Source organism: Sinocyclocheilus grahami, unplaced genomic scaffold, assembly GCF_001515645.1.
Source record: "Sinocyclocheilus grahami isolate Dianchi unplaced genomic scaffold, SAMN03320097.WGS_v1.1 scaffold87.1, whole genome shotgun sequence".
Taxonomy (NCBI): Eukaryota; Metazoa; Chordata; class Actinopteri; order Cypriniformes; family Cyprinidae; genus Sinocyclocheilus; species Sinocyclocheilus grahami.
In genome coordinates this window covers 501,618-513,514 of record NW_015505266.1, presented here as the reverse complement: position 1 = coordinate 513,514, position 11,897 = coordinate 501,618, and the positions used below count along the sequence as shown (strand labels likewise).

At 36.3% G+C, this 11,897-nt stretch overlaps 1 protein-coding gene across 4 annotated transcripts in view; it reads right to left on the bottom strand.

Moving 5' to 3' along the window:
• The window catches only part of LOC107586926 (RAD54 like 2), a 33,425-nt gene that overhangs the window by 2,272 nt on the left and 19,256 nt on the right, over positions 1–11,897 (bottom strand). For 2 of the 4 annotated variants that reach the window (XM_016274485.1, XM_016274482.1), the window contains exons 6-21: positions 9,801–10,036; positions 9,530–9,712; positions 9,308–9,441; positions 7,856–8,052; positions 7,424–7,766; positions 6,039–6,216; positions 5,707–5,928; positions 4,518–4,636; positions 4,248–4,357; positions 3,048–3,147; positions 2,764–2,969; positions 2,511–2,686; positions 1,287–1,483; positions 1,021–1,199; positions 844–933; positions 670–750 (exon numbers count right to left, since the gene is read on the bottom strand). In XM_016274485.1, the coding sequence (XP_016129971.1) occupies positions 670–750; positions 844–933; positions 1,021–1,199; positions 1,287–1,483; positions 2,511–2,686; positions 2,764–2,969; positions 3,048–3,147; positions 4,248–4,357; positions 4,518–4,636; positions 5,707–5,928; positions 6,039–6,216; positions 7,424–7,766; positions 7,856–8,052; positions 9,308–9,441; positions 9,530–9,712; positions 9,801–10,036 (2,751 nt within the window). Of the gene's footprint in view, positions 1–69; positions 289–669; positions 751–843; positions 934–1,020; positions 1,200–1,286; positions 1,484–2,510; positions 2,687–2,763; positions 2,970–3,047; positions 3,148–4,247; positions 4,358–4,517; positions 4,637–5,706; positions 5,929–6,038; positions 6,217–7,423; positions 7,767–7,855; positions 8,053–9,307; positions 9,442–9,529; positions 9,713–9,800; positions 10,037–11,897 lie in introns of all 4 variants that reach the window. The other 2 variants (XR_001609410.1, XR_001609409.1) reach the window with 2 other exon arrangements.

The following is an 11,897-nucleotide window of genomic DNA, read 5'->3' as shown; positions in this document are numbered from 1 at the left end:
ACAATAAAAACTGTGGTCTTGATCAAGGTAGACGCCTCTACACCCATGTGACTACTGTGGAATACTAACCAGTTTTGAATTGATGAGTGTGGGGGTGGTAGGAAAGATGAACAATTTCAGGTAAAGTTTTCGATATTCTCAGTGCTTTTTGATTGTACACACCAGCGAGGTAAAGCATCTTCATTTTGCCTCTACCGCTGTCATTGGGCCTTTAATGGCAGGAACGGGACAATATTCAGGACAAAATCTTGCAGGAACAGGACTAAAACATCCATCCTACGCAGACCTCTAGATCAAGTGAAACAGAGGCCCAAAAAGGACAATCTTTGAAGCAACAGATCTTTTGTCTTTGGAAAAATGTACAATGGTGAACTTTGCACAAGAATCAATTTTCTGACATTCCTACTTGCATAGAACGCAATAGACTTTCTTTCTTTCTTTCTTTCTTTAATAGATATTGCGTATTGCATAGCATCGTTTATCCTCAAACTCAAAGACAATGGTACTATTGTCATTTGGTTTCTTATGTTTTACCATCTTCTGAATGTCAGTTAAAGGAATGACTTCAAAGTTCGGAAGTAGGAATATCCCACATCCGACTGAAACACATTAAAAGTTTATAAAATGGGATCAATTTTGCCTCAAGCTTATGCCAGAAGAACTGCTAACCTGTGGCTCCTCCTTCCAGTGGTCTTGGCTTTCCAGAGCGGATGGCAAATATCCTCCCATCATTGGTCCTGATGTATGTGCCTGCAGTGCAAATTACAGAATATGAAGCAAATAAACCTTACCAACACTCAGTGAACAGCCAAAGTTCTCAACAGTTTTCTGAAACTGAGGTACCTTTGGATCCTCTGATAACGTGAATACTCTCTCCTGCACCGATCCGGGCTTGGACATCTGTGCTGATGTTGGAACCTGGGATCACAATATCTGCAGAGCAAAGACATTAAATCATGAAGAAACAAGCTGGGAACAAGAAGCAAGAAGATGCAAGCACTACAAGTGAACTGTCTGTACCAGTGGTGGTGACAACGCGCTGCACATAAACGCCAGCTTTTTGCAGGTAGTTGACGGGGAACCCCGTGCTTGAACCGGGGATGCCCATGGGTACCTGTCGGGGCATCATGGGAATGGGTGTGGACTGAACTGGCCTCACGCTTGCAACTGGTTTCTCTTCTAAATGAGGAGGGGGCCGCCTGAACGAAAGGTTTGGATAAGCAAACATTTTAAAATACTCTCGAAACAGAAGGGCGCTACATTTAGGGTTTCTGTGGTGGACTCACCAGTTCCTCTGGCTGAAAGCAGGGATATTGGTGAGTCTCTGGTCGCTAGCTGGGTAGTAATGTGCGTAAGAGGGCCGCTGATATGGCACGGATGCCCGCTTCTCATCTTCATAGCTTTTCTTGGCTGCTCTCTTTTCCGCTTTGGTCAGTTTCAAATCCTTGCGGTCCATCAGGAGAGACTCATGATGGAACGATTGCTGGTGTGGAAAACAGATATATATTAGCATAGGCGACTGAATGACTTAGGAAGAAATATTAGCACTCTAATTACTTAATCTTATCAATATTCGTAAGTTAAACCATTGTAGAATTTAGAATGTCTGAAATATTCAAATTTATAAATGTTTGCTGGTGTGAAATTCTGATAAAAATTAACTTATGTGATGGGATGCTCCAGTAAGGTTATATAGTAACGTAAGCTCAACCTAATTAATATTCATGAGCTCACACCAGTAGGATTCATAATTCTGCCAGAACAGCTTAAATTGGACACTTAATAGCTGATGTATAATACAGATAGAGATAATAGGGCCTTTCACACCGCTTTAGTTCCAGAACTAAATATACAGTACTAAAGTACTGGGATGATTTTGCGCTAACTATTTCCCAGTACCATTTAAAGGGTTGCATTCGCGCCGAGAGTGTGTACTAAGAAGTGACGTAAGCCGGTCGACAGCGTCGTCATTTGTGCGCGGCGTTCAACAACAAAAATAAAGAAGAACAACATTAACAACAGGAGGATGGAGGACGCTGTGATCGGAGCTGTGTTTTTGTTGTGTCTCGCGGGATTCACAATAATGGACATGGAACGTTGACGTATACGTAAAGCGATTGAAAGAACGGAAAGGAGGACTAAGAATCTCCAACGACAACTGGCAGTGCTACATTTACTACAAGTGCCTGCACTTCAGCGTCCGTCCATTTATCGCTGTTTCCATATTTGCGAAATAAGTTGACACAATGTTTACAGTATGTTTACATGGCGTTTTAAATCATGGCGAGTGAGGGCGTATTCATACGCGTTTGGCCAATCAATGTCTACTTATGTCAAGATTAGTACCAGTTGTGCCGGTTAGACCCTGCTCCGGAGTAGGAGCTAATTTGGTTCTCGAAAAAGGCAGTCCGGTACTAGAATCGCACCCAGTTCCGACCCAAAAAGTGGGTAGTTCCAGAATTTTGTTTGGAATAGTAACATTTTAAAACTGATGTGGAAAGAGTAATTACCTTGGTTAAGAGGTGTGGATATAACAGGCAGGCTTGTTTAATGATGATTTCCAAGTCCTCACTAGGGGCCAGCTCTGATTGGCTGGGATCAGGCTCCTCCTCCACAAAGTGCAACAGCGACTCCACTTCCTTCCGCGTGAAGGTGAGGACAGGGTTCAAATCATCCACAACTCGATCTGATGAACAGGTAATCATAAAGTCAGAACTGTTTTCACATGAAGACAAAAAATCCCACTTTCCCGCCCTCTCTTACCAGACATGCCCTGCTTAGACACCTGCCGGTCGTAGATCTTCTTCTCCAGTGTGAAGTCACACACCAGCCTATAGATGTGGCAAGGCTTGTGCTGGCCATAGCGATACACGCGACAGACGGCCTGAGCGTCGTGACACGGATTCCACGATGCGTCGAAAACCACCACGCGATTCGCGCCGATCAGATTCACCCCCAAACAACCAGCCCTGCAAATACAGCAGCCTGTTAGTCCAGACCTCATCGTTTTGTCACTATTTGTGGCATATTTTTGCGCTCAAGTTCACCTGGTGGACAGCAGGAAGACCCAGGCTTGGTTGTTTGCTGGGTCGTTAAACTGGTTGATGAGTCTTTCTCTCTCTGAAGCTGATGTGCTCCCATCCAACCCTGCACAGGAGACAAAAAAACCCCCAGTGAATTTAGAAAGAACAAATACCCTAAACCACAACAAACCTTAGGCAGTTGATCTATAGGCCACAGAAATGAAAATTATTAATGGTTATATAAATTATAAAAGGTTCTTTGGACAACTATTTATGAAAATGTGTTTTGTAGTGCTTTCAAATGATTAATCGCGATTAATCGCATCCAAAATAAAAGTTTGTGTTTAAATAATATATGTGTGTGTACCGTGTATATTTATTATGTATAAATAAATACACACATATACATCTATATATTTAAGAAAAATATGTTGTGTTTACATATTAAATATATTTATATTTAATATAAATATATACATGTAAATATTTTCAAAATATATACTGTATGTGTGTTTTTATATATACATAATAAATATACACAGTACACATACATATATTATGTAAACAAAAACTTTTATTTTGGATGCGATTAATCGCTTGACAGCACTAGTGTTTTGAGATGTACTGCTAAAATATTTGAATAGCTAATTATATAACTTGTTTTCAGATATATGAAACATTATATTTTATTCACAAGTAAATAAAAAAAAAATAATGACTTAAAAGTAACATTACACGAATATGACTAATTATTATAGTTATTACTTTTATTATTATTAATTAAAATTATAGGACACTTATCACACGTATTATTTGTCTCACACTGTATAAACAAGGCTTTTAAAAATAGAACTGTCTTTTAATTTTTTTAAATACATTTGAATTAATTATTAACTATGATGATTATTATTATTATATTTCCAAAATGTATAAACGTTAAAATTCAATCACACTTAAATTTCCATTTTAAAATTCTAATAACCACTCCACTTACCATTACTTTCATAAAATACATAGCTGCCTTTATATTTTAGGAAGAGGGTCCTTCGCAGGGGGAAGCTTTCAGGAAAACTTTGTGTATTTTATTTATTTTTTTAATCTTTTGGATTTTTTTTTTTTTAGTTTTAGTTTTTATTTCAAGTAATGAACTTTTCTTTATCATTTTAGTTTTAGTTAACAACAACAACCCTGGTCCTTGGCATCAGCAAACGTTTGAAAACTCACTGTAGTAATTGACGTTCCGGACCCAGTTGTGCATCCCAGTTTCTGTTTGGATCGGCATGGGCCTCCGACTCAGGAAATCTTCCATAACCGTAAGTGTTGATAAACTCTGACTGCAACAATCACACACAGATAAACAAGCCAGTGTAAGTGTTGAGGTAAATGTAAAATAAAAGCATGACTGACAGCTCAGGATGCCTAAGGAGAGATTACAGAAAAAGGCAAACATCTGTACACTGTCACACATAAAAAAAAACTGCAAACATTTCCCACCTGAAAACAAGTATTTTATCTCCTCGTTTGACACTCTCGTCAATCAGGTGGAAAAGCAGAACCATTTTGGCAGAGTTCTCCAGAACACCCGTCTGGTAGTTGGTCATGATGTCTTTTGCCTAAAACAAATGATTCAAAAAGGATTCAAATGTGTTCATAATGTGCAGAAATTACATCATGACCACCAACATTTCCAACTAAAATCTATTCAAAGTTCAGAAGCCGGGTGCAAACAAAGACCAATCATAATATTTACATACAGAAGTCTTAAAGGTACAGTAGCAAAAACAGCTGGTTCTAATTCTAAGAGACAAGCCATAAAGTAGTCTCGTAAAAAATATGATTGCTTTTTCTAACATTATAAGTTATAAAGAAAATGCTAAAGGCAAATGAGAAAGTGAACAATGTGTTCTAGGTCTGCACGATTTGGGGGAAAAACACTAATTGTGATTTTTCTGATAAAAATTAAAAAAATTTTTTTTTAAATGCGTTAAAAAAAAGAGCTTGATGTTTGCTGTGCTTGTTTGTAGGGCTGTACAATTTTTCCAAACATTTTAATAATAATATAAAAAATCGAACAATATTGAAATATTAATATATAAAATAATATTTATTATTAGTTTAATAATTATTTTATTATTAGTGTAAATAATATACATTTGTAAAAGTATAAATATTTAAAAGGTAATATTTTAAACTAAATAAATATATAAAGAAATATTACCGTTTAACACAAGAAATATTACTATTGAAATATTTCACTGAAAAACAACAACAAGAAAAAAGTAATATAATAGTAATTTTAGTTTATGGTACAATTTGTACATTATAATAAACTAATATTTATGACTGCCTTATTTTCTGTATTTTCAAAAGTTATTTGGTATAACTTTTGAAAATACAGAAAATAAGACAGGAATAAGTACATAATTTATTACAAGCTTCTGGTTTGGCAAAAACCGCAGAGAGCTCTTGAAGCTTTTGTTGACAACAGCTGGTTTATAAGCGCCACTCATACCAAATTTGGGAAGAAAATTTACTGCGAAATGAGCCACTGAAAACACGCATGTAAAACAACACAGAAGCATGCATCACATATATTTATTTTATTTAATTGCACATTTGTGATTTCACATTTGTCATAAGTCATATTAGCATTTCGGTTTCATTTCAATTCAAAGAGTGTTACCCATTCATATGTGATGACTTGGTTGGCCTTCTCCTGAAAGGGGTTCAGGGGTCCCATAGCAGCAATCTTGCTGTTGGCCGGGTCGGACAACTTGCCCTTTATTCCCGGAGCGGAGCAGCGGGTCCCGCTGGTGGAGTTGAGGTCATCCAGGTCAAGATCTTGCTCATTGGCCAGATTTTCCTTCTGCAGCGTTTCGTACAAAACGTCCGGATGATTCCAGATCTACAGGATGCACAAAAAAAAAATAAAAAAAAATAAAAAAAAAAGAGTCGTAAGTACATCAACCACTATATGTAAGGCATACAACAGCTGCGTCTTTGAGGTGTAAGTACCTTGCAGCAAACACAGAAAGCTTTAAGAGGGTTGAGTCCGAGCCACCCGGTGTTTCCCGCCTCCCTGAAGCGGTTCATGAACTCCGTATAGAGTGCCCTCTGCAGGCGAGACAGTCGTACCAGGATCACGTGCTCCTCTTTCGCCGGAAGCTGATTCCGGAGAACATCGTGACCTCGCCTGGCCAGGGAGAAAACAGTTTAGCTTCATTTTCCAAAACCAATGGTCCAACTCAAAAATGCACAAAATTTTGCAAAAACATTTTTGTTCTGTACCTAAACCTTCTTAGAAGATCAATTTACTTGAGAAGCAAAAATTGTGAATAAAAAATAAGACTTATTTTCCAAGACATTTTGATTCTAAAGAAAATATACGTTGCGTATATAATAAATATGTAATAATTAAATAATACATGTAAACAACAATATTCCATAATAATAAATACAATCAAAACCTAAACTTAAATATTAAATAAACAATAATTTGTAAATACAAATAAATATTTATTAACAACAACAATAATAAATGTAATAATATTATTTAATAATGATAAAACAATTTACTATTAATAAATGTTTGTAAACAATAATACACATAAATTCAAATAAAAAATCATTCATAATTCAATATTCCATATTACAAATGTAATAAAAATCTTAAGAGTAATGATAATAACAAAAAATTAAGATAAATCCACAATAATTGTTAACACTAATACACATTTAATAATAATAAAAAACAGTTAATAATAAATGTAAACAACAACAAAAACCTAAATAGTAAATTAATAATTTGTAAACAATAATATATGTTATATAATAATAATAATAATAATGAATATTCAATAATATTAATATTGAAAACAAATGATTCATAATGACAATACAAATTATAACAATAACAAACATGTAAAAATAAATATTCATTACTAATACCACAAATAATAAAAATGGGTAAATAATAAATAGATAATGTAAACAATAAGAATATTTCATAATGAAATAATAACAATAAACATGTAAAAGATAACAAATATTCAATAATAATTAAACAAACAATAATAAATATTCATAACTGTAATAATGACTCGAACTATAATACAATTATTTTTTTATTTAAATTACTATAAATCTGAACATAAATGATACTAATATGTAATATATTAATGGACATAATTAATATATTATTTTATTAACAACAACAGATAAGTAAATATAATAAATATTTCAGAAGAAATATAATATTAATACTCAATAATAATAATAATAATGATAAAAATAAACAAGCACAATGCTTGAGACTGTAAAAAATTATGTTAAATTGTACATGGTCGTTTTTTTAAATAAATAAAATAAACAATAATAAATATATAATAATAATAGCTGACCTCTGCACGAAGCCCTCCAGCAGACTGTGCAGGACGTGACTCCTGTATCTCATGAGCTGGACGTCCTGCGGTGTGCTGTCTATACACTGGCCGTTCAGAATGGGCCGCTCGAACATGTTACTAAACTCCTGCCGCGTACCGAGGAAATCGGGCCGGACAAAATCCACCATGCACCAGTACTCGATCAGGTTGTTTTGCAGCGGGTATCCGGTCAGAACCACCCGCCGCCGGGACCGGATGTTCTTCAGGGCCTGCGAGGTGCTGGCGTGGCAGTTTTTGATACGGTGGCCCTCGTCACATATGACGACATCCGGTCCGGGCCGCGACAGTGCTTTCTCAATCCCTGAACACCACAGAGGGCACGCAAAAACTCATTAGAGACCATAACCAGAGTAAACGCTGTACATTTTCCACCCGCAATCCCCGACAGACCTTTCATGAGCTCCTGCTGACGGTCCTCCTCGTCCAGGTCAATAATTACAGGTCCTGCGGGTTTCTTGGACTTCCTCTTGCGGCCGGTTACAAAGCTCTTTTTGAGAGACAGCAGGCGGTACATCTCGTACCCCATTAGCAGCACCCCGCCGCCACGAGTCCAGTTCTCCACCACCTTGGCCCGGGCCACTGTGGTTCTGGTCCAGATGCAAGAAATACATTGATGTGTCAGCAAATGCTACAAACGACCAATTAACACGCAAATCATGACCAACATAAACACTTTAACAACAAAGATCCCAAACATATTGTGAGAGATCATATTTTTCATTTTGTGCATAAATCTCACAAAAACAAATAACTTATATAGATAATTATATTTTTCATAATATATAGCCTATTTTTGAGACCAAGTTTTATTTTGTCATTGTGACATTATTGTTAACAGTACTGTAACATGTCAGGAAGTTTAATATCTAAATAGTTTAATTAATCATAATATATAGATTTTTTATTAATAATTAATATTATTTTTTACATTTAATTAATAATAATGAATTGAATTCACATTTAATAAAACACGCATTTATAACAAATGACACTAAATATAAATAACATTTAATACAAATACATACACATTATATATATATATATATACAGTGGGTACGGAAAGTATTCAGACCCCCTTAAAATTTTCACTCTTAACAATATTGCAGCCATTTGCTAAAATCATTCAAGTTAAGTTTTTTTCCTCATTAATGTACACACAGCACCCCATATTGACAGAAAAACACAGAATTGTTGACATTTTTGCAGATTTATTAAAAAAGAAAAACTGAAATTTCAATACACCACTGTTATGTTATTAATACTATTATTACACATTTATTATAATAAATTAATAATTATGATAATAAATGCCTGATAAATTATATGATTATGTGAATATATTAATAAACATTATTAATATATTGTTTTATTAACTTCATTTGTTAACATTGTCATTTTGTAATTAATTTACTAGCATATTTACTCATTTTTAATAACCAATTGTTTATTATAATAGTAATTATATAATTATTTAATCTTAAATAATGCATTTAAATAAAACATTAATTTCTTTGAAGACACACATACAATATATAAAAATATATATAAAATATATATATATATATATATATATATATATATATATATATAAAACCATTATTAACATATTCCTATCACAATAATGACAATGGAATTATGGCAATGACAACTGAGGACAGAAATGTGCTTAATCATCAATAAATAATGTCACAATATAAAACCAATATAAGAACTTCTTTCTTTTGATTTTGGGGTGCAATATGACCTAGACATGTTCTTGACTCTTTCCGTGAGATTCACCCTTGCTTTGGTTCACCATATTAACATTTGGAGTGCAAATAAGAGGCAGTGAAGCGTTCATACTTGTGCTCATCATTGAGGATGTGAACCTTAAAGGTTCGAGGTAAAACCTGGGCTGGATCCGTGTCGGGGGGAAGGGACTCAGCAGCAGGCAGCCAGAGATTAAACTCAGCCAGCCAGTTCTGTAGTGTATTCACCTGGAGACGAGAGGAGACATGAGACTCAAACTTCTCTGACAGAGTGACAAACACAATCCCAGGCCGTTTCTGGTTCTCCGACACTCACAGGTACAATGGCGAGGACAGTTTTGGCTCCAGTGTGCCGCAGCAGGACGTCGATAAAGGAGATGACCTGTAGGGTTTTGCCCAGGCCCATACTGTGAGCCAGTACACAGCCGAAGCCACTGCTGCTCTTATAGCGCTCTAGAGACTCCACTAGGTTATCATACAGGAAACGAATACCACCAATCTGAAAGTAGAAGAAGAGATGTCGACAAAGAGGTTCCATGTCCAAGTGAAATGGAAAAAGGCTAATTTCATAGCAGAAATGCGTATACCTGGTGTGGTTTAACGGCACGGGCAAGCTGCGGGGCGAGGAACAGGTCCTCCTCGTCTCCTGGGTGGTTGATATTGACAAGCACTCTTCCCTGGGTGTCTGGTTGATTGAGGCTGTCGTTCACATGTGACCCGCTGCTCTCCTCTGTGCCAGGAGTGACAGAGCGATCCTCACTGCTATCTTCCTCGCTGCTTATCCGCAGGGTGTCTTCATCACCTGAACTCAACTCGATCACATCTGGAGAAACACAAATGAACATCAAGATACCTAAACCACAACTTGCTTCTTAAGAATATGCTTGCTTCTTATACATATATATATATATATATACATACACACACACAGTATCTCACAGAAGTGAGTACACCCCTCACATTTTTGTAAATATTTTATTATATCTTTTCATGTGACAACACTGAAGAAATGACACTTTGCTACAATGTAAAGTAGTGAGTGTACAGCTTGTATAACAGTGTAAATTTGCTGTCCCCTCAAAATAACTCAACACACAGCCATTAATGTCTAAACCGCTGGCCACAAAAGTGAGTACACCCCTAATTGAAAATGTCCAAATTGGGCCCAATTACCAATTTTCTCTCCCCGGTGTCATGTGACTCATTAGTGTTACAAGGTCTCAGGTGTGAATGGGGAGCAGGTGTGTTCAATTTGGTGTTATCGCTCTCACTCTCTCATACTGGTCACTGGAAGTTCAACATGGCACCTCATGGCAAAGAACTCTCTGAGGATCTGAAAAAAAAAATGTTGCTCTACATAAAGATGGCGTAGAGCCTGCATGAGTGCTGCCGGCACTGGGGAGCTACAGTTCACTGAGGGAATCATGAATGCCAACATGTACTGTGACATACTGAAACAGAGCAGCAGGGCAGTATTCCAACATGATAACGACACCAAACATACCTCCAAGACGACCACTGCCTTGCTAAAGAAGCTGAGGGTAAAGGTGATGGATTGGCCAAGCATGGGCATCCTCAAACGGAAGGTGGAGGACCGCAAGGTCTCTAACATCCACCAGCTCTGTGATGTCGTCATGGAGGAGTGGAAGAGGACTCCAGTGGCAACCTGTGAAGCTCTGGTGAACTCCATACTCAAGAGGATTAAGGCAGTGCTGGAAAATAATGTTGGGTGCACAAAATATTGACACTTTGGGCCCAATTTGGTAGGGATGTAACGATTAACCGCGAGCCGGTTGAAAATCGATTCAAATGTGTGACGATTCAAATCGGTTGAGATGCTAAACAAATCGCGATTCAGTTTGGGGTAGGAGTTTATATGAATGTATGTCTGAGGGGAACTTACTGTCCTTCGATGGTATTTTTTATTTTCCTCTTGCCTCTGTATAATGCATATCAGGGCTCCAGACTCATTCTTCCCACTGGTCGCTTTTTTGCAACTTCTCAGCTGGTCGCACGAGCACATGATTTGGTCGCAATATATATATATTTTTTTTTTTGCGCTACAACATGGGATTATTCAATGCATGCTGATGAACTTTTATCATAGTTATATGGAAACGAATGTTGTTAACATTCAACTCATTCTTTATCATCAGTAGTATTATTTGTGATTTGAATTTTGTGAATGGGAGTTTCTCTTTTGCTGTGTTAAGGGCTTCGGATGCTTTCACTTTCGAATTCGCGATCTTGTTGTCACTGTTTTGCTTACATAGATCTACACACCTTTAATTTTTTAAGACTAAAACAAAAGATGGATTCGTTGTTATTCTTAATCAAAAAGCACAACAACAATAAATCAGTAAGATACAACGACAAACTAGCTTACAAAACGTTTATTAACAAAAACTAATAAGATGGCACACACCACATGCTGCATTATATACCTACTAATAAATTACAGAATGTTTAGCAAACACTGAGGAATCAAATAAATAAATAAAAGAGAGCCTCCATAGCTTAAGGTAATCAGCAAAGATAAGTTTTTCAAAAATGAAAACAAAAAGAAAAGTAAAACTAACGGTGACAGTGCTTGCATGTTTTTTTCCCTCCCACAAGAATACCAGCATGTTCACCTTCTCTGGTTTAAGAAGCGGTCTTTTACTTGACTTTTGCTTGAAAACCAT